This window comes from Lynx canadensis, chromosome C2 (assembly GCF_007474595.2).
Source record: "Lynx canadensis isolate LIC74 chromosome C2, mLynCan4.pri.v2, whole genome shotgun sequence".
Taxonomy (NCBI): Eukaryota; Metazoa; Chordata; class Mammalia; order Carnivora; family Felidae; genus Lynx; species Lynx canadensis.
Genome location: NC_044311.2, coordinates 342,006 through 357,921, shown reverse-complemented (window position 1 = coordinate 357,921; position 15,916 = coordinate 342,006). Strand labels below are relative to the sequence as shown.

Here is a 15,916-nt window from a genome sequence, read left to right as displayed (position 1 = left end):
AGTCCCCTAAATGGTTTTCCCTTCTGTTACATGCCACTGATTAATTCCCTACAGCCTCGGTTATCGTATGTTGAAGGAATGCAAACTGAGATGAAAAGGAACTTACAATAAACTTAGTGTGAGGGTCAATATTTTTTGACATTAGATAGAAATTATTTCATTGGTTCTGTTTATCTTCCTTAACATTAATACCTGGTTTAACATGATAAGGAATTTAAAACTCTTGAAAATTTAGAACATTATTATATAATTTTTTTCTACTTGTGGAAAAAATTAATTTTGCTTCTTTGCTCGAGGAAAATATTCTGATTGTGATATTTGATACATATGTTGGCTACTCAAGTTCAGATCCTTTCTAAGTGATTGGTAAAATGAATCAACAGAAAAATAGCCATTACCTCAGGGTTGCTAATTACCTAGTTTTTAAACCCAGCACGTATGCAAAAATTAAGCCTAGTAGTAGGTGAATGTTTTCCTTCCTCCACTGTAGCAGGATTCTCGCACAGAGAGTCATGATACCAGGCTTTGCCTTCCAGGAAGCAACTTTATTCCTGGGGCACTGCTTAGTTGGGTTCTTACCAGAAGAACTGAGGCCCCAGTGCCACATGACATAGTTTTTAATGTATTTTTTACTTCTTTGTCTCCCATATATGGTAACACACAAACATGCAGTCTGATGAAGTGGTCTCATGTTACAAGGTCCTGAGGGATGTTGTCATTAGCATATAGTCAGATTGCCTTGAGGGTTTTTTTTTTTTTTCTTTCCTTAGGGAGGGGACCCTACCATATTCCCCCCTTTCATGCTCAGACCCCTCTGTTTTGGGTCAAAGAGCATCATCTTGGTTTAGAAGTTTATATTTTTATAACACCATTACATGAGTGCTGTCTTTTTTTTTTTTTTTTTTTTTTTTTTTTTTTTTGTAATCATGGCCTCAGTGAGACTGGAGGCAGACTGGGGAGCTAAGGAAGGTAGGATTAAGCACCCTCCCAGAATTAGGAGGATAATTTTTATGAGAGTTTTGAATCCCCTGACAGTTGAAAATCCTCCAAATAACTCCCTGGGGTTTTAACCATTCCAGGCCTGGTCGGGGACATGAGCAGTCCTTTTCATTTGTTCTGTGATCTCTTCTATGACTTTTTCTCATTATCTGTAGGCAGCAGTTGCTTAAGTTAAACTTTTTACAAACTCCTCCCTCAGAAGCAAGCAGATAATTTAAGTCCAAGCGATTTTGATAGATAGCATTGCCCATTTGGTTTGTTGCTTGGCTAGTAAGTTAAGAGCCCTGGCAGTTTCATTGATTGTAATTTCTACAACTGCTTGCACTCTAATCATATGGTTTAGCATGTAAATGGGAGTGTGGTAGCCCCGGGACCATCCTCTGCCCAGGTGGCAGGGCCATAATATTGGATTATACACTCAGGAAGCCATTTATTATCTTTTTAATTGCCAATTTGTAAGGCACACTGCTTCCTTTGAGTCTCCCTGTCCCCATACACTTGGGCTCCCAAATGTTTCCCTCTAGCAAGTGAGAGCAGGAAGAAAGATGGATGAATAGTTTTCAGTACATATGACCCTGACCAGACAGAGGGAAGTACTATATAGGCTGTCCTTCCACATAATCTAGTATAGTCCACCTGGGCCTGCCATTTGATGGCTGCATCGACATTGTCCCAGGCCTCTCAGAGATGAGAGAAGTTAGACAAGGAATGGGGATCTGGCTCAAGGTGATCTGGGGTCCCCCACCATTGGATTTTCCGGGCATTTCGGTTATAAAATCTTTGGCCTAGGTATGTTAAGTTTTTAACAGAGACGATGATGAAATTTTTTCCACCAAGCAAAACATTTTTTCCCAATAATTGAGCTTTTGAGGAGCCAGACCCCGGTAGTAGGACTGGGGTATTTTGTTTCACTATAAGGTTTGTGGGAATCTAATTTTCTAGTCTCTTATGGCCATTGTTTCCCCATGTTGGTACCAATGAAGTATCCTAACCCCAAGAGGAAGGTGAGTGCTAATGGAAGCCTCTCCCCACATTTCTGGGTCAGCCTCGGCCAATCCTATGGCAAAGAGTAGAGCAAGAATCACAATAACGGTGAGAAACAAGGCGTGACAGTGCGTCACAGTAAGGAAACAGAAAATAAGGACAGTCTTCTGTTTCACCGGACCGTCCATTCCTCAAGCTTCTGCCGTGCCTAGATCAGTCAGCTTCCAGAGTGACTGAAGCAGGGCTGCGGTCTCCCAGAGCCTCTGGGGTTGCAGATTGCTTCTTCCATATGGTCAGCTTGCAAGGCGTTGATGGATCAGGAAGGCACTCCCAGTTTCGAGATGCGGGCTTCACTCTGCTGTGATGAATCCAGGGACCTACCTCGGCCACCTTTACTGCAGTAGGGGTGGACAAAATGACAGTGAAGGGACCCCTCCAGAGGGGTGTTAGGGGTTGGACGTTTCACTCCTTTATCCATATCGCATCTCCTGGTTTAAAGGGGTGAGCGTCTGCAGTCAGACTCACAGGCAATGGCTCCCAGACCCAGGGGTGTGAGATGGTTAGGGTAGAACCAAGGGCCCGCATCTGTTGCCTTAGGGTTAGATTGTCTGTCTCATTTACATTCCCCGCCTTGTACCCTTGATAATGGAAGGAGGGCACCCAAAAAGGATTTTATAAGGGGAAAGTCGCATCTGCTTCTTCAGCCTCCCACCTGCTGCTGCAATCTGCCTCCCTGAAGGTCCCTTATCTCTCCGTGCCTCATGTTAACTCTTCCTATTCATTCCTCCCCCTGGAACAGGGCCCCTAACTGCCATTAGGGAACAGGGATGATGACCGTTCTGGTTTCTTCAAGCTGATAAGGGACGGTGTAGGGGTACAGCAGTTAGAGTCTACTCAAGGATTGTTCGAGTGGCCCACAGTATGGTTTTACAGGAAGGCTGGCAGGCATGAGGTGGCGTAAACATTAGCAGACACAAAGAGAAAAACTCAACGTAAAGATTATACTGACCAACAAGATGGCATCTTAAGATAATGTCTGCAGTTTCCAAACATGTGAAACAGTCTAGGAGAGACCCTGACTATGTAAACAATATATGTTGGGGAGTCTCTCATAACCCAGGTGATGGAGAAGCAGGAGAGCAGTGGTGGCTCTATTTCCAAGAGTTTGGCCATAATTTAATTTAAAAAAATTTAAAGCATCTAATGCTTGTGAGGTATTATTTAGAGTTTTGCTGAGTATAAGCAGACAGCCTGCTTTATTTTGAGGTGTAAAACTTTTTTAACAGCCAGGAGTTCTATTAGAGAAAGAGTCAAAGCAGCCATTTACCATTATTAATTTGCACAATTTTAGGTAAACCAAACCTGGGTATTATTTTATAAAGCAAAACTTTTATTACCTGTTGTGCCTTTTTTTGTGTTGCAGGAGAAGGCCTTTATTCAGTTAGTGAAAGTATCAATCCATACCGACAGGTGTTGGAATTCCTTTGACCTTGGCATATGAGGGAAACCTAATTGTTAGTCTTTCCTGGGTAGCCTTCGGTTCCTTGATTGCCTGAGGGAACAAGTTTGTGGTTGAAAGGATTGTTTCTAAGACACACTTCACAGGCTGACACTACTTGCAGAACTGTCCTTGACAAATTTTTGTTTAGTAAACATCCTTTGGGCCATTTGATAAGGTTTGTCCCTCCCTCAAGAAAGGCCTGGTGCTGTGTTTTAATGATGTTTAGCTCTGTGAGCTTGGTGATAGTAATTGCCCTGCTGTGTTTGTAACCATTCCAAGGGCTACAAACAGTGTCTAGGAGTCAGACCCCAGTTTGTTTATTTATTTATCTTTTTGGAGAGTAGGTGGGATTGAGTCTCCTTTAATAATTGATATAGCAGGCAAACTATTTTCCTGAACTCTGATATGCACAGCCTACAATGTCTAGTAATTTCCAAAAACTCACATAACTGTTTATCTGTCCTGGAGTTGGTAGCACCATAGTCTCTAATTCAGTTGTAATGTCCCTTTCTAGCAAGGGAGCAAGGCTCTCTGGCATTATCAGGAAAGAACGAGAAAAAATTAGGTTTCCCCATATACATCCCAGGGGCTGAGAGAAAAATTTAGTTAGACGTTTTCCGGAGATGCCTCTAATCATCATGCTGCATTTGGATAGTTGGCCTGGAGTGGAAAGGAGGACAGAAAAGTAGCTCTGGTGTTAAGAAGGAAATCAACCAGTTTTTCTTCTATATTTAGAGTCACCCGAGGCTCTGGGTTTCTGATAGACAGTTGGTTTAGGGGAGTCACCGTGAAGAGCCCCAGACATTGGTTATCTGAGCCCTCATAGATAGAGGTCCCCAATACATTCAGATTACCAGTGATTGTCTCCACATCAGGAGCATGGCTTATGGGGTTTTCATTTTGGTTGTCCCCTCTGAAGATGGTCTCATTTTAGTGCTCTGAATGGCCACATAAATGGCACATTTGAAAATCTGTATATAACTTTTGACTCCCCCAAATTTAACTACTAACAGCCTACTGTTGACCAGATGTCTTACCAGTAATATAAATAATCAACACATATTTTACATGTTATGTGTAATATATACTAAAGTCTTAAAATAAGCTAGAGAAAAGAAGATGTTATTAAGAAATCATGAGGAAGAGGGGTGTCTGGGTGGTTCAGTCAGCTACACAGAGAGTGCAGAGCCACTTCAGGTCCTCTGTCTCCCCTTCTCTCTGTCCCTCCCCTGCTCGTGCCCTCTATCAAAAATATGTATTTAAAAAGGAAATTATAAGGAAGAGAAAATACATTTACTGTGTATTTATCCAAAAAGAGTCTGCGGATAAGTGAGTCTGTGCAGCTCAAATCCGTGTTGTTCAAGAGTCAGCTGTATTTCCATTTACTCTCTCACTGTGTTTGCGTGCCTCCTCTGTACCAAGCCGTGGGTCCAGGGTTTCTACTGGGACTTGGTCACATAGGTGTGGCGTGTCCTTTCCTTTCTTGTTTAAGTATCTCCTTTTCATGAGGCTCTCCCAGACTGCGCCATTTGAGACTGCCTGCCACCCCACCTTGCTTCCCAGCACTCTGTCCCCCATGCCCTGCCATAGTGTTTCTGCTGCTGTGTGTGTCCCCTTCCCTCACATGTCAAAAACTGGCACCAAGAGGCCAGCTCTGAGCAGGCAGTTCACCCTTCTTGGCACCACATGTTCAGTCCGGTCTTCTCTGCACTTGTGCAGGACACCCCCATCCCTCTTCTAGGGAAGCAGACTTAAAGGGCCATCTAGTCAGCATCCGGCCAGGGTCTCAAAGTGAAACACAGTTATCGCTGTTTTATTATTGTTTCTTCATTTTAACTCCATTGTAAAATACACAAAGCATTTCCAAGTTTCAAAAATCAAAACTAAATGCAAAGCTTACTCAGAAGTCTCACTCCTGTCCCTGTTTCCTTTACCCCATTCCTGTGAACTTCCTGTAGGCAACCATTTTTACTAGGTTCTTTCTTGGTTGTTCTGCCTATTTCTTTCTGGCAAAAGTAGAAACTTGTAGCAAAACATAATAAGATTTAGTCTTAGCAGGAAATGTACCTCAGTCCACTGGATCACAGCTAAGAACAGCATATTATAATCAAATTAAACAGACAAACAGGGGCGCCTGGGTGACTCAGTCGGGTAGGTGTCTGACTCTTGATTTCAGCTCAGGTCATGATCTCACGGTTCATGAGTTTGAGCCCCCCATCGGGCTCTGTGCTGACAGCATGGAACCTACTTGGGATGCTTTCTCCCCTCCCTTCCCTCTGCCCCTCCCCTGGTCACAAGCTCTCTCTGTCTCTCTCTCAAAAAATAAAAATAAAAATAAAAAAATAAAGTGTTCCTAATTTCAGATCACACAATGTGTCTGAGAAGAAATCTACAGTGATAAGAAGCATGGTTACTATTTATGCCGTTCTGTAGAGCTGTTCCTTCACTAAAGGATGTTACTTTTTTCACTTAAAACATTGGAAATAATTCCATATCAATTCCTAGACTTCTACACCACATTCTTTCTCTCCCTTCTTTTTTGGTTGTATAGTACTCCATTGAATGAATGTACTGTAATTCAACCAATCTCCTCTGGGTGGTCATTTTAAGAGCCATTTATAGAGACAAATAACTTGAAAATATTTTCTCTCAGTAGCTTATCTGTATGTAAACAGCTGTGTGTGTGTGTGTGTGTGTGTGTGTGGTTTTTTGTGTGATTTTTTTTGTTTTTAAATTTTTTATGTAATTGGATGTATCAATCCTGTATCAGTTTGAGATTGAGTCATAGTTAGGCTTTTTCCACACCAAGGTTATAAAGGAATTCAACCATGTTTTCTTCCACTACTTAGGCACTTTTTTTCACATCTTAGTCATAAGGAGTTCATTCTGTTACATGTTATAAGACGTGGGTCCAGTTTTATTCTTCACCAGAGAGCTATGAAATCCCAACATTTTTAACACTAAATTATTTAACACTGATAGTAATTATTTAATACCGTCAATAATGTTTTAAAGGTCAGGGTATAATTGTTTCCTTGTTCTATTTTGCATGTAAATGCCCCTTACTGTTTTTTTTTCCCCAGGAAGTCAATGAAAATTCTCTTAAGAGATTAAGTGTCTACTTAGAAAACCTCCAGAAACCAGGCTCCAAGTCTTTGAAACCAACTCAGCTTACATTTTATGTAAGAGAAACAGAGCAGAATTCTTCTGAAGGCCAGGAACCCTTTAGCACATCCGGTATGTGTTCTCATTTCTAGTGTTTCCCTTATAAGCTCTGTGATAAATCTGTTCATTAAGTGTGTTGTTGCCAGAATACCTTTGGATTGAAGACTTGGTCTTAAAAAAAAAAAAGTAGTAATAATATCATTTAATTGTTTTCCTAGAATTAGATTCTATTTCTGGCTACCTGTGTTTGAACAAGCCATTTTTTGTGTTTAAACTTTTTTGTCTGTAAAACTAAAATGTTCCTATTTGTCCACTTTTTAAAAAAATTTTTTTTTAATGTTTATTTTTTTTGAGAGAGAGAGAACACAAGTCGGGGAGGGACAGAGAGAGAGGGAGACAGAGAATCTCAAGCAGGCTCCAGGCTGTCAGCACAGAGCCCAGTGTGGAGCTTGAACCCCTGAACCATGAGATCATGACCTGAGCCAAAGTCAGATACTCATGAGCCAGGTGCCCCCTTTAAAGTTGTTTTTTAATCTATTTGTCCACTTCCTATTTCAGTGTTGTTTTAAGTGTTAAACGTGTTTATAACAATTTACATTTTTTAAAGTACAGCCTATAATCCCTTATTTTGTCCTCAAAGTACTCTGAAGTAGGTAGTGTTTGCCCAAATAAATTGGTAATGTGCAGGGATTTTGCCAGGACTGTGGAGATGGAGTATGGGTCTTGAACTTAGGCCTTTCAACTCCAGCTTTACGCTCTTTTATTTATTTTTTTTAAGTGGTATTTATTTATTTTGAAAGAGAGAGAGAGCAAGATGGGGGGGGGGGCAGAAAGAGAGAGAGAGAGAGACAGAGAGACAGAGAGAGAGAGAATCCCAAGCAAGCTTCACACCGTCACCACAGAGCCTTACACAGGGCTCAATCTTCAGAGCCAAGAGATCATGATCTGAGCTGAAATCAACAGACTAAGCCATGCAGGTGCCTTTTGGCTCTTTTTAATCAGTCTTAATATACAGTCTTCTTTTTATTATTATTATTATTATTTTTTTTTAGTATTTATTTTTGACAGAGAGAGACAGAGTGTGAGTGGGGGAGGGGCAGAGAGAGAGGGAGACACAGAATCTGAAGCAGGCTCCAGGCTCTGAGCTGTCAGCATAGAGCCTCACGCGGGGCTCGAACTCATGAACCGTGAGATCATGACCTGAGCCGAGGTCAGTTGCTTTAACCAACTGAGCCACCCAGGCACCCCAATATACAGCCTTCTTTTTGATCCTTTGTTGCTACTTTAATCCAGATCCAGAAATACTTAAAATTAAGGGCAAATAAGGGTCTATATTTTCTCTAAATATATACTCTTTTGGTGATCCTTGAGGAAATAACTTTATTTTTGGAGTGAACCTTAAAATAATTTAAAGGTTTACCAGGAGCTTTCTGTGAGTTAAGGTCAAAACAATTAGAAAATGCACTATAATGTTTTTTCTTGAAACAAACTGTTAGAAAACTCAAAATGTGATCGTTTTGGGGACCTAGAGTCTATTTCTTGCTCTGCCAGTGACTAGCTATGTGACCTTAATTTCTGGTTCTTCATTATTAAAATGAAAGAGGTGAAATACTGTGTGTACGTACTGAAGCATTCAGTGAAGACCCTACCTTATACCCGGGGCTCATAAGGCTCTCAGGAGCTCGCATGGAGTGAGGAGAGCTTGGGCTAAAAAGGGCTAAAGCAGGATCTTTATGTTGAAAAACACTTCCCACCCAATCTCTCCAGGAATGAATATTTGATCATGTATCTTCTCTTTGTTTTCTTACCCTCTCATGTTTGAATGTGGGAGATCAGAAATCAGAAATTCCTTGTCTGTTTCTCCATCTACCTCTGATTTGGGAGTTTTATTTAAAGAAAGACACTATTGGGGCGCCTGGGTGGCGCAGTCGGTTAAGCGTCCGACTTCAGCCAGGTCACGATCTCGCGGTCCGTGAGTTCGAGCCCCGCGTCAGGCTCTGGGCTGATGGCTCAGAGCCTGGAGCCTGTTTCCGATTCTGTGTCTCCCTCTCTCTCTGCCCCTCCCCTGTTCATGCTCTGTCTCTCTCTGTCCCAAAAATAAATAAACGTTGAAAAAAAATTTAAAAAAAAAAAGAAAGACACTATTCTTCATTATCCAGAGACAAAAAGTCAACTCAGAGTCCTGTTATGAAAGCACAGCCCTACTGAAGAATGCTGTTAATGATAATAGTAGTCGTAACAAGTAATTATGTTTATCACTCTAAATGACACAATTCTATTTGAAATTGTAAGTAATTATAAAGGTGCTCTTCTTAAGCAGCTGAGATACATTCTTTAGTAGTATAAGACCAAATATTCATAAATACTCTTCAAATAGATACACAGTCAAGATTAGGCTAGGAATTGAAAAACCTCATACTTATGCATAGTTGTCTACTTAGAGTTAATGATTTCTCCTTGACAGATAGAATTTGTAAAGGTAGGTTAAGTCCTTTACAGTTTTTAAAACAATATTATCACCGTTCAGTTTTTATTTGTCTGGGTTTTGGAGAGTCAGGCTCATTTCTAGTCATTGCCACTTTCACTACTGCCATTAACTGGGTTTGTCTTGGACGTTCACCTCACATGGAGTTAAAGAATGAACCAGGTCTATAGGGTGCCTGGATGGCTCAGTTGGCTAAGTGCCAACTTCGGCTCAGGTCATGATCTCATGGTTCGTGAGTTCGAGCCTCACATCAGGCTCTGTGCTGATAGCTCAGAGCCTGGAGCCTGCTTTGGATCCTATGTCTCCCCCTCTCTCTGCCCCTCCCTCTGTCTCTTTCTCTCTCTCTCTCTCCCTCTCTCAAAAATAAAATTTTAAAAATTAAAAAAAAAAGAATGAACCAGGTTTATTTGTTAGGGAAGGAGCAAACAGAGGGAAACTCAAACTTAGAAAGTTTCACACAGCAAATTAGGGACAGAGCTGTTACTAGACCTAACATCTCCTCATTCATAGTCTAATGTTGTGATTTGTATTTTACATTATCTATTCCTCTTCAAAAATTTTGTTAGTAATCATTTTTGCCTCTGCCGTTATGACAGAGTCTGGAAATCTGACAAGTATTTAAAAGATTTTTATGTTTTTAACCTTTTTATCTGATTGTAAAATTAAGATCACTGATAATTAAGATGGTAACAAGGTAAAATGTTTACTACTGATTTTCAGTACTGAAAGGCCTAAATTGTTTCTTTAGCTCTACATTTTTTGGTGGCCTGTGAGGAGATATACTCCACTAAAACAAGTGGAAGAGTTACCAGGAGCCTTCTGTGAGTTAATGTTAAAACTAGTAGGGGGCGCCTGAGTGGCTCAGTTGGTTAAGTGTCCAACTCTAGATTTTGGCTCAGGTCATGATCGCAAGGTTGGTGAGATCAAGTCCTGCGTTGGCGTCGGGGTCTGTGCTGACAGCACTGATCCTGCTTAGGATTCTTTCTCACTCTTTCCCCTCCCCCTTCTCTTTCCCCTCCCCCCAAATAAATAAATAAACTTTCATAAAAATGCTAAAACAAGTAGTTGTAGTCAGTGGTGACTGAGTAGAAATAAAAATCCTCTACTTTTTTTTCTTAATTTTTTAATGTTTATTTTTGAGAGAGAGACAGACAGAGTGCAAGCAGGGGAGTGCAGAGAGAGAGGGAGACACAGAATCTGAAGAAGGCTCCAGGCTCTGAGCTATCAGCACAGAGCCCAATGCAGAGCTTGAACTCACAGACCACAAGATCATGACCTGAGCTAAGTCAGATGCTTAACCAACTGAGCCACCCAAGCACCTCTCTATTTTTTTTTTTTATGTTTATTTGTGAGAGAGAGAGGGAGACAGAGACAGAGAGTGTGAGCAGAAGAGGGGCAGAGAGGGAGATACAGAATCCAAAGCAGGCTCCAGGCTCTGAGCTGTCAGCACAGAGCCCAGCGCGGGGCCTGAACCCACGAACCGTGAGATCATGACCTGAGCTGAAGTCCGATGCTTAACTGACTGAGCCACCCAGGCACCCCAGGAAATAATATATACAAATAGCCAACAACCATTAAAATGTGTAGCTTCTGTAGTCACATTGGTAGAGGCATTCCTCACTATATAGCAGCCCTTACATTGGAATAAATAATTAACAGAATCGATAAGATAGAAACTGAGATTTATTCCTGACAACTCTTCTGGGGATTTGTTCCTTGACTGAGCTCTTCCTTACCTCAAATGCAGGAATTTGGACTTTGCTTTCTTCTTTCACTAACTAGAACAACTCTCCTGCCAGTATTTCTCACTTTACCATCAAATGATTGAACTAAAAAACTTCTTAGTTTGCATGTTCTGGATTCCTTAAGTCTGTGTGGCAAGGCGTGTGTGTATCTCTCATAATGATTTAAACTCTGGTGTCTGTCATCAGTGGCCAAGATAAGAAAATACATTTCAGCCTTATATGAAAAGTGAACAATTGGGGCGCCTGGGTGGTGCAGTCGGTTAAGCGTCCGACTTCAGCCAGGTCACGATCTCACGGTCCGTGGGTTCGAGCCCCGCGTCGGGCTCTGGGCTGATGGCCCAGAGCCTGGAGCCTGTTTCCGATTCTGTGTCTCCCTCTCTCTCTGCCCCTCCCCCGCTCTGTCTCGCTCTGTCCCAAAAATAAATAAAAAACGTTGAAAAAAAATTTTTTTTAAAAAGAAAAGTGAACAATTAAAAATGTTTGTGTCCATCAGTTTCAGAAGTGTTAAATAAAAATTGCACTGCCTTCAATATATGGACTGGTATATATAGCTGCTAAAAAGAATAAGTTGATCTATACATACAGACAACGGGTTAAGTAATATAAGCAAGTTCAAAGTAATATACCTAGAATGTTACTATTTCTATATTAAAAAGAAACAATTCAAACTGTAGGGGTGTGTGTAAACAAATATGGGCATATATCACATGTATTATACATGCATAAACACATAGAAAAGGTCTAGAGCAGTGCTGTCCAAGAGAACTTTCTGTAATGATGTCAGTGTTCTGTATGTGCACTAATATTGCAGGCACTAGCCCCATGTGACTATTGAAATGGGGTTAATGTGACCGGGAACTGAATTTTAATTTTATTTAATTTTGATTAATTTAATCCTAAACTTCCATTAGAGGGCTAGTAGCTACCATATTAGACAGTGCAGGTCGAAAAGCACAGGTTCCTAATTGTTGTGTCTAGTAAAGATGTGAGTCTGTATGCCTGTGAACAGACTTTTATTTTTACTATATGTATCTCCAATTTCATAGTGAGGATGTACTTATAAAATAATTGTATAATTTTTGAAACCAACTAAAAGTACTTTTTTTTAAAAAAAAGAAGAAAGAGTCAGTGTTGGGGTGGTATAATGGAGAAAATACTGGGCTTGGGGTCAACTCAGATTTAAGCCCTTGCTCTGTTTTCCTAACCTCCTTAAGCCAGATTTCTTCACAGTTGAAGAAAGATAATAGTGACACAGTTGGTGAGGATGTTGAGAAGTTGTATAAATTCAGCTGGAACCCTGCCTAACCCCCAGTAATGAAGAAAAGAAAAAACAGTGGATTTCCTATTGAGGATGTAACACATTAGATTACTGACCTTACCCCACTGACTACCCAAAATCAAAATCAGATTGTGAAGCATTAACTTTTAACCAGTTAGGGAATTTTACATCACTGCCAAAAATATTGAGTTACTAGGTAGCTGAGTGGACAAATAGGAAGATGGTCTCCTGTAATCACAGAGAAAATTTGAGATGGGTTTCTGTCACCCCTGAGGCTAGGCCACTCCCACCTGAACCATTGTTACAGTAAAACTTCCCCATCTCCCATCTCTCCTCCTTTGTCTTAGTGCTAGAAACCATCTTTCATGGATACTTGCTAATAGGAGAGCTTTTCCATTCTAGACTATAGAGACCATATTTATGGCCAGCATTGAAAATATTCTGAATCCCCTCCTTGGGCTGGAATGGGTTTGGTCTCTAGTGCCAGACTAGAAAGAAAAACTGACAGAGGAATTCATGAAGGTAAAGATACTGTGGTAAAGTTTTAGAGAAGAGTAGTTTTCCATTTACAGATGATTTGCCAATAGGATGGATTTTAAGCAGTAATCAAATGTTTTAAAAGATTTTGATTTTATTAATGTTGCATGAATAATTATTTTTAAATAAATGAATAATCATCTGTATTAATTGTTTGGGGGAATTATATTCTCTAGGATTTCGAGCAGTCAAATTTACTTTGCACACCAGAGATCTGCTAAGCACAGTATTATATATTCTCAACTCCTGCAGTTTATCTGTTGAACATATCCAAAGCTTGAATACTAATGTGTGTTCCCAGCCTCTCAAAGAGGCTAAAAGGATGCCTGACAGGCCCATCAAGTGGGACAAGTCTTATTACTACTTTACTGGATTCAAGGACCCTCATGAAGACCTTGAACAAGTCTCGAGAATGGAAACAACCCTCACGTATGTAAAAGTTCCTATTTAATTAAACGTATTTCTAGTTCATGTTTAAAATTAAAGCCTAATTTTTCAGGAAAAATAATTCTATCAATATAGTTAATCCAGTGACCATTATGAAAAAGATAATTCATGTTTCTTAAAGTGGCCAGAATACTTTCAAATGTTTTTAATTTGTGGTCTTTTGATGCCAAACAAATGCAGGAAGTTGTTTTAAATTTTAAAAATTCTACTATTCAAGTTACCCCTGGTATATGGAAAAAGGATGTATATACCTAAGACTATAAAAAATATGAGGCTTCTTCAGGTAAGCATTTCCAGTTTCTTCAGCTAGTGTAGGAGTAATGTTCTTTAGTGTAACAGTCCATACATAATAAAAATGCATGGAGACAGCGCTTGAAAATATCATCTCTAGGGGGTTATAAAGTACAAACTCTCAGCTATAAAATAAACTAGTCCTAGTGATGTAACATACAGCATGGGTACTGTGGTCAATAATACTGTATTGTGTATTTGAAAGTTGCTGAGAGAGTAGATCTTCATAAGAAAAACAGTTGATAACTACATATGGTGATAGCTGTTAACTAGACTTACTTTAGTAAGTGTAATATACACTAATATCAAATCATTATGCTATATACATAAAACTAATGTTATATGTCATTTATATCTAATTTTTTTAAATATATCATCTGGAATGTATTGAGAAAGAATAATTTTTAGTTATAAAAGCCGTGTATGAAATATTTCCCTATGATTTATCTTGTTTGTAAAGTCACCATTAATGTTTTTTAAGTAAGTCCTTTTTGGACTCCATAAAGACCAGCCATATTCTGTTCTGTGGTTGTATTTAATGAGTCCATGGCTTACCAGAGGATTCTCACTTTTTACAGCATGGTAGATAATCCTTAATCCTCCATTGGCAGAACATTTGCTTTGTAGATTACCTGTACTACCTCAGGAATCCCTGCTCCCATTATCTAGCTAGATTCCAAACAAAACTGAAGAGACAAGAAAGTAACAGAGTCTTGTACAGAAAAGGAGACCAGTGTCTGCCTGAAGGCATGTCTGTGGTGAAGGTGTGTCTCTATCTATATGTGTAGCTAATAGGTAAATCACCTCCCTAAATATGTGGATTTTAATTGTTCAAATTTTCTTTGTAAATAAAACCAAGAGGAAAATGTGGCTATGGGAATGATAATTTATTTTTTCTTTTTTTTTTAATATATGAAATTTATTCTCAAATTGGTTTCCATACAACACCCAGTGCTCATCCCAAAAGATGCCCTCTTCAATACCCATCACCCACCCACCCCTCCCTCCCACCCCCCATCAACCCTCAGTTTGTTCTCAGTTTTGAAGAGTCACTTATGCTATGGCTCACTGGGAATGATAATTTAATGATAGACCAGCAGTAATGAAGATAGCATGAAGAAGTAGGGATAAGAAAAACAAAGAGCAGTCATGGTAGGATAGAAAGTGATGATTTAGAAAAAAAGTTTAGAAAAATAAAAGATGATTGAAGGTGAATTACGTGCAGAGGCTACATTGGAAGTCAAGTGGGTTGCTGTGCCCTTGGGCCGCTTCAAGCCCCTTTGAGCCCCTTCAAACCAGTCTTGACCTGCTCCCAAACACAGATAATTGCCCACTTTGAAGGCATTCTCTGAGGGCTTCTTCAACAGTTTGTTTTATGTTAGTTTTTCCCAGTAAGGATTCCAGGGGATTTTATCACGAAAGCCAGAATGTTATCTATCAATTCTTGCTTCAATTATTAGTGTTTTTAAATTAGTAATTATTGAGAATCCTGGGAAGATGGCGGCGGAGGAGGACGCTGGACTCACCGCGCGTCCTGCTGATCACTTAGATTCCACCTACACCTGCCTAAACAACCCAGAAAACCATGAGAGGACTAGCAGAACAGAGTCTCCGGAGCTAAGTATAGACAAGAGGCCCACGGAAGAAGGTAGGAAGGCCAGAGAGGCGGTTGCGCGCTACACGGACTGGCGGGAGGGAGCCGGGGTGGAGGGGCGGCCCGCCGGCCAAGCAGAGCCCCCGAGTCTGGCTTCCAAAAGCGGAGGGGCCGGATGGAGTGTGTTCCGACAGCAAGCGGGACTTGACATCTGGAAGGTTATAAGCTAACAGCTCTGCTTGGAGAGCAGGAGGGCTGGAGGACAACGGGAGGGAGAGTTGTTGAGCCCCGGACAACAGAGCTCAGCTTAGCGGGGAACAAAGGCGCTCACCAGCGCCATCTCCCTTGCCCATCCCCCAGCCAAAATCCCAAAGGGAACCGGTTCCTGCCAGGGAACTTGCTTGCACCACGCAAACACCCATCGCTGTGCTTCTGCAGATCCCTCCTTCCAGCGGGTCTGACTCCCGCCCGGTGCCGCAGGGCCCCTCCAGAAGCAGGTCTACGAAGGGTAAGCGAGCTGAGCCTGTCCCTCCTGCCCCTGTACACCTTGCTGATCTGCCCCAGCTAATCCGCCAGATCCCCAGCACCACAAGCCTGGCAGTGTGCAAGTAGCCCAGATGGGCCAAGCCACCCCACAGTGAATCCCGCCCCTAGGAGAGGGGAAGAGAAGGCACACACCAGTCTGACTGTGGCCCCAGCGGTGGGCTGGGGGCAGATATCAGGTCTCACTGTGGCCCCGCCCACCAACGCAAGTTATTCAAGACAGCACAGGGGAAGTGCCCCGCAGTCCTGCACCACTCCAGGGACTATCCAAAATGACGAAATGGAAGAATTCCCCTCAAAAGAATCTCCAGGAAATAACAACAGCTAACGAACTGATCAAAAAGGA

At 41.1% G+C, this 15,916-nt stretch overlaps 1 protein-coding gene across 4 annotated transcripts in view; it reads left to right on the top strand.

The window, feature by feature from the left end:
- The window catches only part of TCAIM (T cell activation inhibitor, mitochondrial), a 76,016-nt gene that overhangs the window by 32,581 nt on the left and 27,519 nt on the right, over positions 1 to 15,916 (top strand). For all 4 annotated transcript variants that reach the window (XM_030329899.1, XM_030329896.1, XM_030329898.1 and 1 more), the window contains 2 exons: positions 6,568 to 6,721; positions 12,872 to 13,124. In XM_030329899.1, the coding sequence (XP_030185759.1) occupies positions 6,568 to 6,721; positions 12,872 to 13,124 (407 nt within the window). The remainder of the gene's footprint in view (positions 1 to 6,567; positions 6,722 to 12,871; positions 13,125 to 15,916) is intronic.